The 17,153-nt window shown below is 38.0% G+C and overlaps 2 protein-coding genes across 8 annotated transcripts in view; one reads left to right on the forward strand and one right to left on the reverse strand.

Annotated features, from left to right (window-relative positions):
* The window catches only part of glra1 (glycine receptor, alpha 1), a 51,169-nt gene extending 48,131 nt beyond the window's left edge, over window positions 1-3,038 (forward strand). For all 3 annotated transcript variants that reach the window (XM_059515476.1, XM_059515478.1, XM_059515477.1), the window contains one exon: window positions 1,655-3,038. In XM_059515476.1, coding sequence (XP_059371459.1) covers window positions 1,655-1,942 — 288 coding nt within the window. In that variant the 3' untranslated portion in view covers window positions 1,943-3,038. The remainder of the gene's footprint in view (window positions 1-1,654) is intronic.
* A 6,806-nt stretch (window positions 3,039-9,844) lies between these two features.
* Window positions 9,845-17,127, reverse strand: g3bp1 (GTPase activating protein (SH3 domain) binding protein 1). 5 transcript variants are annotated; one of them, XM_059515483.1, is made up of 12 exons: window positions 16,967-17,127; window positions 15,796-15,912; window positions 15,578-15,659; window positions 15,330-15,503; window positions 14,336-14,426; window positions 14,150-14,240; window positions 13,709-13,916; window positions 13,473-13,574; window positions 12,843-12,960; window positions 10,842-10,967; window positions 10,636-10,745; window positions 9,845-10,550 (listed from the first exon to the last, which is right to left on the reverse strand). In XM_059515483.1, exons 2-12 carry the CDS (start codon window positions 15,888-15,890, stop codon window positions 10,320-10,322), a joined length of 1,428 nt encoding a protein of 475 aa, XP_059371466.1. In that variant the 5' UTR covers window positions 15,891-15,912; window positions 16,967-17,127; the 3' UTR covers window positions 9,845-10,319. The 5 variants fall into 5 exon arrangements, with proteins under 5 accessions (XP_059371466.1, XP_059371465.1, XP_059371464.1 ...); XM_059515482.1 differs by having other exon boundaries at window positions 10,842-10,970; XM_059515481.1 differs by having other exon boundaries at window positions 12,819-12,960.
* Between the last annotated feature and the right edge of the window lie 26 nt (window positions 17,128-17,153).

A 17,153-nucleotide genomic window follows, 5' to 3' on the forward strand; every position in this document is an offset into this window, starting at 1 on the left:
TCCTATTTCGCATCCACGCTTCGTGTTTAAACAGGCGCAATCACGGTGAAATATCTATGCGTGCACTGAAATGTAATTAACCGGGTGGTTATTTTGGTTCTGTTTTCATTAACGTTACGATCGAGTCCATCTGCTGAATCTCAAATAAGATCGTGTGGAGGTGTGGAGCAGGCCAAGGTCAGTCCATTAACTTTTCTGAGAGATTGTGACCTCTGAATACACCTTGTGCCCTCTAGCTGACATATGTATTTAGTTAATACTCATCAATATATGTAATTCACCCAAGAGGACTGGAGGATTTAAAGGGATAAGGAATTCTCTCACCCTCAGGCCATCCCAGATGAATATGAATTTCTTTCTTCAGATGGACACTAATTTATTTATATATTTTTTTTCTCATGGACGGTAACCCAAGAGTTACACAAAATGAACATGATAGTAATCCATATGAAAGAAGTGATATTTGTGTGAGAAAAATCATAGTATTTTAAACTTCTTTAGCTATAAACAATGTGCTTATGCCATATTTCACAGTGCTGATGTTTTTGGTGAGTTTAAACTAATGAACCAATGTATGACAGTGGCCCTGAAGAGAGGGCCACTTTCTTACAGAGTTTAGCTCCAACCCCAATTAAACACACATGAGCTAAAGTAATCGAGGTCTTCAGACTCATGAAAAACTTACAAGCCTCTGTGTTGGAGCTCTGAACAGGCTTTAAACTAAAGCCCAAACCTGCTCTCTACCTGAGATCGCTTGACCTGTTCACACAAAGCACCATAACTATAAAAATAACAATAAAGTTATAGTTCTTAGAATTGTTCTCAATATTAAAGAATAGGAGTCCACACTACAACTATAATGATACAGGCACAGAGAAACCATATCATTGGACTCATTTTCAGAATTATTTTTTCCAGCTGATTAACGATACAAACACTGACAGCCAATCAGAATCCATCCTACTATAACGAGCTCGAGAATTTAAAGTGGCAGATGTGAGCTTAGAATAAACAGACGATACAGTTCGCTGGTATGGACGCTAATATCGTTTTCTTTAAAGTTATAATTCTTGCTGTGAACGGGGCTTTAACCTGAGTGTTACTGTTCAATTTAGAGCCCAAACCCAACAGAAAAACCCAAATCACATTTTTTAAATATGCTGTATTTCTGGATTGCATGCAACAGTCAATAAACAAATATATGTAAGGAAACAAAAATGGAAAGAGAGTGAGATAAGAGCAGCAAGTGCAAAACAAGTTTCATTTTAATTACATCAAACGGCATACCCACATTACATCAGGGGGGTGGATTTGAGACCTCAAAATTGAGGGTTTCATCCACTTGTTTTTCTAAAAATCTGAATGTGTTTATTTGAGCAAAGAACACCACATGCGTCTGGGATGACATGAGGGTGAATAAATGTTTGTTCACTTTAAAGCCACTGTGTGTAGTTTTGTGTATTTTTGCGACTTTGTTTTGTTTAAATGACCATGCATCATGGTAAATTTAAAGTGCTATTTTTATTACTGATATCAAATTCAGTGCTCAGTAAACTGGTCTACTCCTCACCAATGAAGACACTGGGTTACAATATATATTACTCGTTTAATAAGGATTAGTGTTTGACTATTGGGTTTCCTGACCGATTGACAGGAGGACGAGGCGGGAGACGGCCGGTTCAGCTTCTCCGCCTACGGCATGGGTCCGGCGTGCCTCCAGGCCAAAGACGGCATGGCCATCAAGGGTAACAACAACAACGCGCCCACCTCCGCCAACCCCCCTGAGAAGACCGTGGACGAAATGCGCAAGCTCTTCATCGGCCGCGCCAAACGGATCGACACGGTGTCGCGTGTGGCCTTTCCGCTGGTCTTCCTCATTTTTAACATTTTCTACTGGATCATTTACAAGATCATACGCAGCGAGGATGTTCACAAGCAGTAAAGAGATGCGAATCCAACCGCCTCCACGTCCCACCGTGCCCGCCTTCCTCTCACTGCAGCGCTCTCACTCGAGTCCCCAGCAGAGGTATTTATTCCTTTTTTCGTCTCTTTCTCTCCTGTCCTCCTGAATAATCCGGACCTGTGCAATAGCAATGCAGTAAAATGCATGATATATGAATGTGGCAATATATTTACTAAAAAAATGAAAATGACTAAAGGTAAATATTCAACTTAAGAACTTCTGAACGGATGACTGGCAATCCAAGAGAAGAACTTGTAAAACTTTTTTTTGCAACTTGAAGACGTACTGTATTGCGAGAATACTGAAAAACATTACTACTGTAATATATCGTATATTTAAATTATAATACTTCAGTCACTGAAAATGAACCATTTTTGGTCATCTCGAGGCAGTTGGGGGCTTCCATGAATACACAATGAAAATGTTGTCCTGGGGTCTGACGATGTTTCATTCTGATATCGATTATTAATGGGTCTTGATGATTGCCAGTGAAAAATATATATTTATTCAAGTTACGATAAATGTGTTCCTCTATCTGTGCTCATTTTCCGGTTTCGTTTTGTTTGAAACGTCAGATTATGTTCTGCTCATGTGCCAAACATCATCCTTTAGGTTGACCAAAAAAATTACTCCATTTAATCATTCATGTTTTCACCTTTTGGATATATAAGCTGAATAAACAAATTAAATATTAAATATTAGTATATGTAAAATAAAATATACGTTTAACTCTTGGCATTCCTTGGTTTTGGCATTTTCACCATTTCAGAATATGTCCGAAACGTGCAGAAGGAAAAGCTAAAGGATCTTTCATAACTCATATTTCATACAGTGTTATTTTTCTAAACGTGGTTTAGCTGTACAGCCAGTGCCATGATAATAGATCTATATTTCCAACCAAATGTATATTACAGTGATTTTTCAGTCTATGTGTATAAACACTGCATTGTGCAACGGAATAAACAATGCACAAAGGTTTAGTTTACGATATTTAGGATGCATCTTCATCTGGCTTCTCTATGCAATAATCGGATATGCAATTACTTCCAGTGTTCATCATGTTGAATATGGCCATTTTATTTCATACATGTACAATTTTCTCTTCCAGTCATGCTCATTTGCTGTCGATGCATGGCTAGGGTTTTTTTGTGGCGCAGATGATATAGATGTCATTTTTCACTTTTGTAATGTTTTGTTTGACTGCCGAACTGAAGAGAAACAGTATTAAAGTGAGCATGTGTCAGGCTCTGTGATAGATGCTCTGTGCAAGATTTTGCCATGCGTTACATTCTGTGTGTGTGTGTGTGTGTGTGTGTGTGTGTGTAACTTTGTTTGTTTAAAACCAAAGAGCAGTTTTGTTACTCTGTTGTCATTGCCTTTCAGGTTTTCATATTTCATATATGTCTTCATTTCATCTTGTTTAATGTGACACTGACCAATTTTGTAAGGCCTGTAACATTTGTAATTTATTCTGTTTTTCACACGTATTCAAGAAAACCCAACTAGACAGATTTTGTGACGGTAAAATATTACCAAGTAATACAAACTTGCATTTTGGTCTAAATAATGGTATCATAATGTTTTGATGTATATGTACAATTTTAGTTAAGAGTGAAGCTTGGAATTAATTGTTGATTAATGGCACATTTTATTTATTTAATAATTATTTGTTAGATTTTTTATTTATTTTTATTGTTTTAATAAATTATTTATTTATTTAATAATTGAAATGACCAGGCACCATGGTATATTTGAAGGGCTATTTTTGATTATTAATGTCAAATCTTCTCCCTTAAATGAATTGGCTTGTGATGCAGTGCTCTGAAAACTGGTTTACACCTCACCAATGAAGACACTGGATTTTCCACGACATATTAGACCTCGCTGTATGTTGCATTAAGCAGAAACTGAATTCTGCTCCAGTTGCTCACCAGAAGTTCAAGGAGGAAGAACATTGTAATGTGAATCGCTATCCACACACGCTTACCTCCACGGGCCGCACAATGTAGCATTTCACACATCATTTGAATGTTCACACATGATGAATTGTGCTGAAGGAGTGTTCACGAGTGGATCTGTAACATTGCAAACAATATTAATCATTGTTATTTCAAAGGAGTCATTCTTCCAGCGGGTTACACTTCATCTGTGAGACTGATAGAGGCACACGATGTATAATATACATCACAGTGTACAGTGTGGAAAGTGATAAAGTTACTTTATACACTTGATGTGCTCATTCTCGACTCAAATATGTAGTCAAAAACACATGTGTAAAAATATGTTGCTGTTAATGACTGATTTCTTTATTAATGAACCCTGCTTAAGGCTACTCATGACGTCGCGGGACTGTCCCGTGTGTAAATGACAGCAGTGATGCCTCACACCACATGCTACACGCAATATAAAAGACAACTTATAACAAATAATAATACTGGCTCGGGAACACAAGAACAGTGTGATGTGAAACACATGCATTATGAAATTTCTTCTTTGGCTTAATAATCATGAAAATATCAATTTAATGTCCTGATGGTTTTAATTCACTTGTTCTTTGGTTATTTTGATTAAGGATTTTAGAGCAAATGCCCAGGAAATGTTGATCTCTGAGTGACGAGGGACATGGCGATCATATGTAACCTGAATGCAAAACTGTGGGTACATTTTTATTTTTGCACAAGTTGGTATGGCCTTAATTTTGGGTTTTTTGCTTCTATCATGTATTGGCACAAAGTGCATCTCTTCATTCGCTTCTCGTCATAATCCCAATGCACTTCCAAGCAGTGAAAAGAACAGCAAATTCTTATTTTTATGTTCCAATACTAAAACGTGGAATTTTGCATGAATAGAATTAAATGGCAGATATTTTTTGGCTTGTACAGAAATGTGAGCAATTTGAAGGAAAAAGGAATGTACCATATCTGCTATATCTGTATATAACACAATATTTATTGAAATATGTCATAATGCTAAATCTAATTCTACTATTAAAGTTTTTCTGAACTAAAACATCTGAAGGGTTTGTGAGGACTGTGAAGTCTGTGTGAATCACCATGACCTGTGGGTAAATGTGTGTGTGTGTGTGTTTCTTGAATTTCATTTATTGAATACACCTCTTCTATGACAAACATTTTCTTCAACTTCTGAATATGATTTTTTATACTTTTGTGGGGAATACAAATGACAGGGTTGCTGTAATGACAAAAATGTGTGGTGAAATTCTTCACAATATTTAAATTTTTTATGACTGCTTCTACTGTTACTCATAATATATGACAAAAAAAATGGTCTGCCAAGTCTAAGTCAGTATGATATAAATATATAACATGCAGGAAGCTATAGTCCATGTCAAAGTCATAGTTGTAACAAAAATCATATATAAACAATGTGATATCAGAGAAGATAGAAGGTCTGTTTGGATTATTGGTCAATTGCTCAGTAATATTATTCTTAAGAGGGAATAACTCTTGTATTACAGTTTCCCTCTTTCAAAATTGAAAAGTCAAAAGTCATGTTGAATGTTATTTAAATTGTTTTTAATATTCTTATTTTGAAGCATTTGTTTGTTTGGAGCTTTATATACCCCAACCAATTTTTAGAGGAAACTCAATTATTCAGATTCAGGCACTGGAAAGTACACTTTGCACACATTTCCCAGAGGCCCCGTATGACTGCATTTGAATCCATCCATACTCGGCCTTATGGTCATCTCCGCTTAGGCTTTTAAATTATGCAAGTGGATTATGAACCACAAAAGCGCAGTCAATTTTTCCCCTCGCTTGAGTAATCTCCAGACCAGCCGGCCCCTCTGACCGCCCGGCTCACGCTTTACAGTGGACCTGGAATTACATTACAGCTGACACTGAAAACCGCCACGGGGCCTGAAACCACTGAAACATGAAGGCTGTGACAGAAAGTTTTTTCCCTCAATATGAGAAATGAATATTTTCAGTCTGAGCTGGGAATTTCCAACATTTTGTTTTATTAAAAACTTTGCAATAAAATAAAAACTCTGGAGGTGAAATGTTTTGAAAGCGATAGTTCACTCAAAAACGGAATGAAATCTCTTATTATTTACTCACCATTATGTTGATTCAAATTTGCATGAATTTATTTTGAGGAACACAAATCGATACATGATGAAGAATGTGAAGGTCACTCTTTTCCATGCAGATATAATAAATTCAGCTCTTAAAATGACCAGATACGAGTTTTGTAAGACTTTGTAAGTGTGAAATTTTTTGATCTTAATGGTTGAGATACTTTAAGGACTTAATTCACTCAAAAATGAAAATTTTCTGTACTCATCTTCAGCCCATAACCAATAGATCAACTACAGTGAATGGGTGCCGTCAGAATGAGAGTTGATAAAAAACATCACAATAATCCACAAGTAATCCACACCACTCCAATCCATCAATTAGTGTCTGTGAATTACAATTGTACAATTATAATTGTTTTGATTCATATTTATATTGTTAGGAAGATACTTAAAAAAAAAAAAAGGAAAAGGAAAGTAGACAAACTCTACAATAATTTTGTTGTGTAATAGCTTACACACAGCTCAGGAAACTGATTTCAAACTCTGAAATGAATTTATTTTAATTCAAACAGGCAAGTAAACAGTCCAGTCATAAAATAAGAACAAATATATTAATTAAAAGCAATAGCACAAATGAATACAATATTAAGATACAAATAAAAATTAATGGTGTTTTAAGTTTTTCAGGTAGGCTAATATTCAGATACTGAATTACTACAAAAATGTAATAACTTATTCAACTGTATAATAACACTTGATAGTAACTGTATAGGCACTTCACTGTATAAATATTGATAACACAGCAGCAGGTTTATTTAGGCAGCTGTCTCTTTAAGACCCAACGTAATCTACATGGGTTTTGTTTTTCAGTCATTTACATTCACTTAATAGCCAGTGTATAGACTGTTTATATAAACCGACTGTGTTAACCTGAATACTTGCCAAGACAGGCAGCCATTAAGCCATATGTATCTGGCCGTTTACGCAATAATGTCCAAAACAAGATTCAAATCTGAAGTCAGGCACGCGCTATTTCACAGGCGCGCGCATTATTGAGCTCTCTCTCGCGTCTTCTTGCGTTTAAGTGGTTTAAGTGAGTGTTTAAACTGTTAAATTGATAATGCTTAATATCATTTGATGACATATCGGAACTGTGGGAATTTACAACGTTATAAGATGTTATAACGTAATAATGCTTGCGCTGAAATTCAGACCCTGTGATGTAACTTAATGCTAAATTCATCCAAATCTGTTCTGATGAGGAAAGCAAACACATCTACATCTTGGATCATCTTGGATACCCTGAAGGTGAGTAAAATTTCCACAAATTTTTGAAATGAAATGAACTATTAATAATTTAAACAGTGGCATGCTCAGATATAAATGAAAGAGTAGCTAATTCCTGTCTGTTGCTCACACAAACGTTGCAGAAGACTTGTATTTTGTTGTTGTTGTTGTTGCTTTTCAGGCATAAAAGCAACAGCAAAAAATTAGGACAAATAGCAAGTACAAAAGCAGCCAATACAATTCTGAAAATTCTCATTTTAAGTTTAAAGTTTAACATTTGGAACAACATGAGGGAGAGTTTATTTTGGGTGAACTAACCCAAAACTATCTGTGCCAGTGTGTGTTGTGTTGCGGAGCCCAAGGCTTTGTGAGGGTCCAGCTGGGGGCCCGTATGTTTGGTGCGTTTGGCCAGCTGTATGAGGACATCTCCAGCTCATGTGGGTCATGGGGGGTGTAGGGCTCCAAAATTAGGTGGCGGAGAGAAGCTGTACTGTCTCTCTCATGAATACTAATGCTGGGCCACCTGCTGCTCAACACACCCAACATCACAGCTACAGCTCATCATACTCACTGTTCATCCAGTTTACAAGGTGCTACAGTTGTGAGTTTTAGTCTGCTGCAAGCACATGAATTCATAATTAGGCCCAGTAATCTCAGTAATGCAATCACACAGCGAAAATAGGAATATGATTGGCCGGCGTGTGCCTCAGGATAAGGTATCTATAAAGAACACTGCTAGGGCAATATAACATATATTATATATAATATATATTGATATTTGTTGAGAGTGGCAGCACAATATTGCAAAATCTCATCATTTCGGTGGCTGTGTGATGGATGTCTATAGGTGCAAAATTGCCTTTTCTGTTATGACCAGCAGTAATGGAAGAAAGATTGAGCCGATGCTATGAGGATCTTCAGGTGCTGGAGCCTTAAGAAATTAGATTTGCATATATTCTATCTCACACACACATTATATAGAGAGAGAGATATAATGTAGATAGGTATACTATTTCTCCCAGGGCTCCCACAACGTTTGGCCAATTAAAGATGCATTCAGTAGTTCTTTGGCTATTGTTTAAGTACTGAAAACACAAAGGTGTTCAATGCTGCATTGACATCTTTCATCATCGTGTGCCAGCATTATAAGTTTTCATAGTTTTCTGTAAATTACATTAAAACCTTTGCTGGGTAGTAACCAGTTACATATATTCTGGATTACATAGATTCCAAAGAGTAAATCTCATTTCATAATACTGATACTATTTTTTTATGGATTATATGACTTCATGTTATTCACACTGTGGCAGTAAACTAATCATGATATATTCTCCCTAATTCTTAACCTCTCAAGCAATTAGACTATGCATGAAACAAATAATTATGCAAATTACTAAACGCTAAACTTTGTTCATATAAAACAGATTTGTAAAAAAACTGCTTAAAATAATAGTATTTAAACTTAAAATAATAAAACATTTTCAAGTTTACAGTTCTTTGATTTAATTAATGGTCACATTGACATGCGGTTCATTAAAATAGCCCATTCCTTTTTTGTGTTCAAGTTATTATTTGTTACATTTTTCTAATGTTATTAGATTTTTATCAGTTTACAAACCCACTGCAATTCTTATATTAAGCAGTTTGGGAAACGCTGGTGTAATGTTTAATGCACTTCTCTATGTTATATATTCCTCTTTTTATATGTATGGTATGGTGTTTAAATGGACATTTTAAAACAAGTTAGATAAAAAGTAATCTAAAAAGTGGTAAAAAGACCTAAAATTAGTGACTCTGTTACATTACTAACCAGTTTTCAATTTCACGATGTAATCTGTAGTCATCAACAGACTACAACTCGTAAATAATATACCCAGCACTGTACACTAAAACAATCCCTTACCTGTCCGACAAAAAAAAGAACCAATCTTGGCATCACATCACTTTCTCCATCATCAAATCTTCCTTTGGGATTTTTGTGTCTTCCCATCTTATGGCCACAAACCGATTCTCTCCAACATTCAATGAAACTACACAGGTCACATGATTCAATGACACTATTCAGATGACTCTTGACAAAAACAATTTGTGTAAAACTTAAATACTGAAATATTGAAAGCACCTGTAATTTTCATGACTTTATCATTCATCACTGCTGCATAAGCATTTTAACATCAACTATTTTAACCAAAGAAATATTCTGGATATGAAGGGAAGGAAAAAAACTAAACGCATTAATTGCGCTTAAAAAAAGAAAAAAAAAAAAGAAATTGTGGATAAATCACAAACCACATTTTATTTTCCAATTTGACATGGACCACAAATCAAAATGAAAAAATCTATTTTGCCGTATTTTGCGTGCAGTTCTCATAAAATTGTTAATATGCTTTTCATTTTCAGAATTTAAGAATACCTTCCACTGTCTAGAAGCTACAAGAACACTACATTCATTCCATGTTCAGTTCCATGCCTTAAAAGTCCAATTCTTGTATTTTCACATTTTAAAATGGCTATAGAAAACCCTGTCAATCCCAGTCAAGACACACCCATGCTTCAAAATAGTACATAGAGTTTATTTTGTTCTCTCAACAGTGGAGTTGTTAAAATATGTTGTCATTCTTGAAGTGCAACAGTAGAAGGCAAACAGGATTCTTTACATGCTAGATAGTCACTCACACACAACCATGATTTGACTTGGCAACAAATCCAAATAAAACCATACTTGAACTTGACCTGAAAGCGGGTGCTAGCAATACACAGGATTGCCCAAGCAGTAAAAACACGTTCCTTTAAGAAACAGGGAGAGAACGCTTAAACCAAATGCTAGGTTTCTCCTTTCCCCAATTCAAGTAGTTTTGTTTTTCTACAACAAATTCAAGTTCAATCTCAGAAATAAAAGGAAGAGTCCAGATAAAGAAGAACAATCGCACTCCTGGGTCCTGGAGTAGAGATGGAGACGGGGAACAGGGAAGCCATTGGTGTTAACCAGGGTGACTTGCATCAGCAGTGAATGATGTGGGAGCTGCCTCACTGACGTGGTCCTGCATAGCGGCCCTCGCTGGGTCCTGTGCCTCGACCAGCTCCGAAACTAGGTTTCTGAGCCATGCCTCCACGGGTGGGTGGTCCCCTTGACCCACCTACCCTGTCACGTGGTCCCCCCGGGCCTCTGGGGCGGATGTCCCGCCGGTCACCTTCACGGGCTGAGCGGGTCTTCTTCTCCTCTACATTCAGCCGAACGTCTCCTCGCAGTTTAATGGGCTACAGCGTAAAGAAAAGGTCATTCTGGTGATCCTGCATTAGTCAAAACATCCTGTACTGCACAACATCTGAAAGCCACACATACCCGACTGCTGAGGATCTTCTGCACGGGCTCGGCGTCATCAAACACCACGAATCCAAAGTTAGGCAGCTTTCCGCCGCTGTTGATTCTCAGCTCAAGGACCGTGCCGAACTCTGTGCGGGAGAAATGATCAAGCAAGTCGATGCAGGAGGAGCTGATCTACATTTTAAAATCAGTTCAAGTCAAAGAATAATCCTTGCATCACTTACGTTCAAAGAACTCCTTGAGCTCGTTTTTATCCACGTCGTGAGGTACGTTTCCGACAAAGAGTTGGTGGCTGTCGGGATACCGGACCGTTCGCCGCACCTCGGACTCCGCGCTCTCACCCTCCCGCACTGCTAACCAGAGATTAAACATTAGATATATTACACTTTCAGGATGATAGTGGACCAGCCATGATGTGGGCTTATAAATTCAACTTAAAATTTTGTGTGAGATGCTGTTTATATGCAGACATGAGATTCATTACAATGCTCAGATCGCGTTAAAGGTGGGGTAAGCAATTTTTCAAAAACGCTTCAGAAAACATTTTCGGGCAGGGTAGCAAAAACTTGTAGCCAATCAGTAGTAAGGGGCGTGTCTACTCATGATGTGGCGTAGAGAGCGTTTCGGCAGAGGACAGACATTAGCTGAGCAACAAAGATAGAGATGACGGATATAAAAAAAATAAATAAAAATAAACTAGAGGAGAACTTCTGCGGAACAAAAGGTGGCTTAAAGCAATAAGGCCTAAAAAAAAAATTGTTTGGTTCCGGTTTCCGACCGACCCTGTCAATTTATGTGCGACCCAAATTTATTTTATGAGACTGGGGAAGAACGGTCTTTCACACATCGTTAATTAAATTACAGTTTCCTTTAAATGCTGTTTTACACTTAAGTAATCCGTTAAAAACCATTAAGTATTGCATCAAAACCCTTTAACTGTCAATTCCTAAAGTGAGCTATAACTTAAGGTTTGGAAATCGTAACATTAAGAGAAACACGGGGGGAGTCAACAATATATCGCGGAACAGAGAGGGCACTGACAACATGCTGACAGACAGGACATTAACATTACCAGCTTACTTTTAATATGAAACAAAGTCTCATTTGGTTATTTCACCTTTCAAATGTGGTCATTTTTTAAAGAAATGTAAACAATAAATACCGTTTTGTGGCTCTTGAATGTGTCGAACAGATCGCTGTAAGTTAGATCATCAGTTAAAACTAACTGATCGTCTCTCGCTTCTAGTTAATTTATAGCATCAAAATCAAATAAACCACATAAATGAACATAAAGAATGTTGTTTGACTACAAAAAGATGTCTGTACACTCCGTTTTTCAAGTTCAAATCCTCCATGTTAATCTACTATGAGATCGCATGTCAAGCTCCCGCGAAGGCTTTTTGTGTGTGTGTGTGCGTTTTGTGTGTCTATGGCAACAACAGACTTTAAACGGGAATACAGAATCACTGTCGTAAAAGTACCGGTACACACATTTAAAATCAGCGCGCGTGTGTGTGTGTGTTTGTGTGTGTGTGAACTGCCACTGGAGAAAAAAATTAATAAATTAGAAAAAAAAAAATCCCTACCGACCAATGACCTCAACTGACAACCAACCGGAACCAAACTTTTTTTTTTTTAGGCCTAAGTAGGACCCGTGTTTAGCTTTCCAGCGCTGGAGAGATCTCAAGGAGTGGAGGGCCTGTGATCAGACACAGAGGTTGCTTCATTTTTTCTTGATAGGCGAGTAACACAGTGTCTGTGCTGCAACAGCTAAAGTCTGGCTAGTACACTGGACACAACAAAGTGACCATTAAATTATTTTACATTTCAGTCAATACTTTAAATATAACAGCAGCAGTTTTCTGTCTGGGATTTGTCATGTGGTGCCACATCCAGTGTAGACCACAGATATGTATATTATAGTGTAGACAGCATCACTGATTTTATTGAGTTATTTAGTATTTTGTTGCGTTGCACCACTCACTTCCAGGGGTTTGCATATGCATGTGTGGGGCAGAGCTATCAAAATAGGTGCGAGAGCCTTTTGGGGTAGAGGCGTGTTTGTTTTAGTGATTTCATGTCAACATTGGCTAGCAGAAATCACTTACCCCACCTTTAAGCAGTTTTGCCATAGCAAATAAGATTTTGATAGATTGCAAAATCAACTACTTTTTCATAAGAACGTTCATGTGCACCCGTACAAGATTGATTAGACTCTTGCACACCTCCTGGCCTTGCTGTTCTGTTGGCCGGAGAGGGTCCTGGTCTTTGGTCACGCGGTCTCTGTTCTCTCTGGGGTCTCTGTGCTGTGGTCTGTGTTTCTGCTTTCACCTCCACACGTGGCTATGGATCACAAAAATTTTTAAATCACCTGTTGCAAAAAAACTGATTCAATGCAAAATAAAAATGTAAAATGATTAACATGTAGTCTACGGCAAGTTATGAAATGTAACCCCATTAATAGGTTTACAGTAAAGTAATATAGCCTACAGGTATGTAGTAGAAATCTAGGATCTGATCACAAAGATTGAAAGACTTTTACCCACAGTAGAATAAACTTCATACAATTTGTTCAGACACTGATCTTGCCATTTGTGGATGACTTAAGATATTGCAGTATTAAGACCGGAGAGTCACAGGAGTTGTACAAGTGAAAAAAAAATCCAAACAATATAAAAACAAAACACATTAAGTTAAGAGGTTATAAAATGGACAATTATTAAGAGATCTTAAAATTGCATTAAAAGCAGAGGGGTCCATAAGGATACCTAATATAATTAAAAAAAAGCAACTAATAGCCAGGGTAACCCGAAAACAAAATTCCTGGAGTGAACAGGTTGGTTGTGAATGTCTACCTGCGCAGATGGGACTCGGACAACATGTGGAGGGACTCCTGTGGCGGGGACCACTCCTCCTGGTGGGAGATTCTTGCTAGTGACTAAAGCCCATGTAGACGGCTGAAACAAATAAAGCATTTAACTTGAAAGGTGATCGCTCTTATCCAGTTTGTGATGACTGCACATCTTCACAAACAAAGGTCTACTGACACGAGAGAGACCCAACAGACCGTGATGAATGAGGGTGGTCTTACCCGGTTGTCCTCTGGCATGGCAGGTGCTGTGTCAGCAGGTGTGGGTGAAGGGGGAGACCTCTGGATCTTCTCCTCAATGTGAACTTCGGGCTCGCTGACAGGCTCCGTCAGCTGCACATCTGCTGGCTCAGGCTCCACCTCTGCTTCTGGCTCCGGCTGGGGCTCTGGGGTTACAGACACCTCTTCTTGTGGCCCCTCAGGCTCCACGCTGTAAACACAAACTTATGTATAAAATTTGCAAACTATCACCCCTCTGCCTTGAGAGAATAATATCAAATAAAATGGCCGGTTACTGAAGGGTTCCCTATGTAATGACAGATCAAAAATGAAGCGTGTAGGTTTGTTTTGGCCTACAACACACCTGCATCGTTTGCATCCTGCCTTACACAAATGACTTACGAAAACTAGATTAAATGAGCTGTAAAAACGAATGCTAGTTACCAAGGTGACTGTTCGTAGTACCCAGCAGACTCCTCCTGGACCACTTCAGGAGAGTGCACCCGCTCCAGCTCCTCCACATCCTCCTCAGACTCTGTGAACAACAGGAGATAAATGAAGTCCTCTGCTCACAGCAAGAGCGATTTGGAGACATTACTCTGAAATACACCAATGATATCAGCTGCTCACCCTCAGGGGGTTCAGAGTCTGAGTCCCCAAACACCTCATCCTGGTACCGGAAGATATCATTGTGTACGTAGAACTTGTTTGCAACTGATCCCTACAAAGATAAAAAAATAAAAAAAAAGTAATGAGTAACAGAACACCACATGAAAGGAAATATTTTTGTTGTGCCTCAGAAATTACTGTATTTAATGAGCAATTTCTTGCATTAAATACTGAAGATCAGAACAAGCTGATGCTTTCATAACACAAAAACCCTAGGGAATGTGATATTAAAGGTTATTCAAGGTTACCACACTTTTCTGCCACTGGACCTTTTTAGTCATGTAACAATACTGGACAGGGACTTTTATTATAATTCAAATAGATCCCAATAAATCATCCAGATCAATGTGAACAAGCTCAATTGAGTCAATGAATGGAGAAAACTGTGAAAATAGGGTATACACAATCTGGACGCTACAGCTTGCAAATAAGCTTAACTCCACTCAGGATCAATATCTAGCAAATGATTTCTTAAAGTCCACATGAAGACAATTGGTCCCATTTACTTTAGCACAAATTACTGACCTCGTGGTGAACAATTCATCTGTGTTAACCCGAAAGAAAACACCTGACTTTGCAATCTTACGTTAGTGTTTTTTTTTCCCTCTCTGGAATGTAGGGCCCTATGAAGTCAGTTTTATTTTCTACTAAATACATTTTATTTTTCCAAATTCTGTTTATTTTTCTGGATTGCTTTTTTTTTTTCGTTAAAAAAATATCTCTACTCACTTTAACAGATTTAATTTTATTAATCAAAAATCATGTTTAAATTAAAATCATGAAACCTTTTTTTTTTTTTTTACACATCAATTAACTAACAAAAATTACAAGTTTAAATGTTTTATTTTTTTCCCCTCACCATATATTTTGATCATTACCAAATTGTGTTTTAACATGCCTAATTATTAGAAATTAATAATTTTTCTTAAAATTAATCATGACAAAATGTTCATACCTCAGGTGCCAGAACAAATGTCTGCATGAACTTCCTCATGGGCTGCATGTTATTGGACAGCTCCCCCAACACTTGCACCACCACTCCTTCATTCAGAGTGGCGTGAGCATCGACATGCCTGATCTTAGTGTGACAGTCACGGAAGCTCAGAGCCAACACCTTCTTATGGATTTCCTGATTAGAAAAAATAAATCACATTGAGCTACTGAACTGAATCCTGAAAACTAAATACTTGTATTAAAACTCACAGACTGTCCATAGACCGCTTCAGCCGGTTTGCCATTATTGTCCAGACCACCGTGCACATAAGACGAGTTCTTGCCGTAAAACCTGTAAGACAAAGGAAACGTTTAGCTGCATTGCAATATGAACTGCCACATTTTAAACAAGGGATTTCCAATCTCACTTGGCACAAACCTCACTTGTATCTAACAAAAGAAATAATATATAAGCAGCAAATTGTGACCTGTGCAGGTAGTCAGGAGCCTGGTTCAGAAGGGTGTAGTACTGTCGGACAAACTCTCGCCCGACAAGCTGGGCACTTGGCTTCTCCATCACCATTTCTTTGGTCAACTGGTATCAGCTGAAACAAAATGACACGTTAAAATCACCTCTAAAGTAGAAATCATGATGTCCCAAACCCATAACACTAACCCCCAAACCCAAGGGACCACTCCTTCTGTGTTCCTTAAGTCGTATGGGTTTGAACAAGAAGGGAATGACAATTAACTATTCTGGCTGTACAATTTATTTTAACTATTAAACTTCAGCTGCTATAAAAGGTAAACTAGATTATGGCAAGGGAAACCCAGGACTGCTCAAGTGAAACTGAAACGGATCCCTTTGTTAAGCCCAGCAAGATAGAAACGCAACGAGGCCTTCAATGTCGATACCAGTGTGTACAAATGGAAAATTAAGACACACTTAAAAAGAAAAGCATTAAAACTATCCCAGATCGACTGGTTTAGCTGCTCATCGTGAAGGGTGGGACATTGCCACCAATATAAAGTGAACCCACTAGGCCTCATCATCACACGATGCGTTACGATCTTAAACACGGATCCTTTGTGATCACGCCGAGACATATGACGATATCAAAAACCAAACATTTATTCAGATACGTTCGAGATTTCAATCAAACGCTTGATTTTCTGCAATCGTCGTTAACGAATCAGACACGTGTTCAGCGCATACGCTTAGATGAGATTATAGATATCAATAATAAATGGCCACATTGTACACGGAAAATGAGTATAAGTGGTCTTACGTGGAAATACGATATAAAAGACGTGTAATTTACCGTGATAAACGCGGGATCTCTCTTCAACGGAAACGCGGCTAAAGCTAATCCTCCGAGCGTCGAGCAACAAAACCCCACCCAGCGGCCTAACGGCGCGTTTTATCACTTAATTCGGTAATTATAACGTGATATTTATCATCTGAAGGATTTAATCATGAAAACCGGCCAAATCGTGCATTTATAGAAAACATATTCGTCATATAAAGCACATGGCTATTAGCTGCGCACGAGCTAACAGAGTCAGTACGCTAACCGCACCAGAACACATAAGGCTGCAAAAAACAAAACGCTTTATATCTTTTAATACAACAGATAAAAATCCCAAAACCACACTTACCAAGAGGGAATCAGTAATATGTGTTTGTGTTGAATTTGAAGTGGTTTTATTGAAGCGCCGGTCGCTGTGAGGCTTTGAGATCAGACACTGGCAGCAGCGCGTGTGGCGGCGGGTTGCCGGTTACACATTAGCTCGTGCTTAATCAACGGCCCGCCTAATCGCAGAACCCAACAGCCAATCAGATCGA

The sequence above is a fragment of the Carassius carassius genome, chromosome 29 (assembly GCF_963082965.1).
Source record: "Carassius carassius chromosome 29, fCarCar2.1, whole genome shotgun sequence".
NCBI lineage: Eukaryota > Metazoa > Chordata > Actinopteri > Cypriniformes > Cyprinidae > Carassius > Carassius carassius.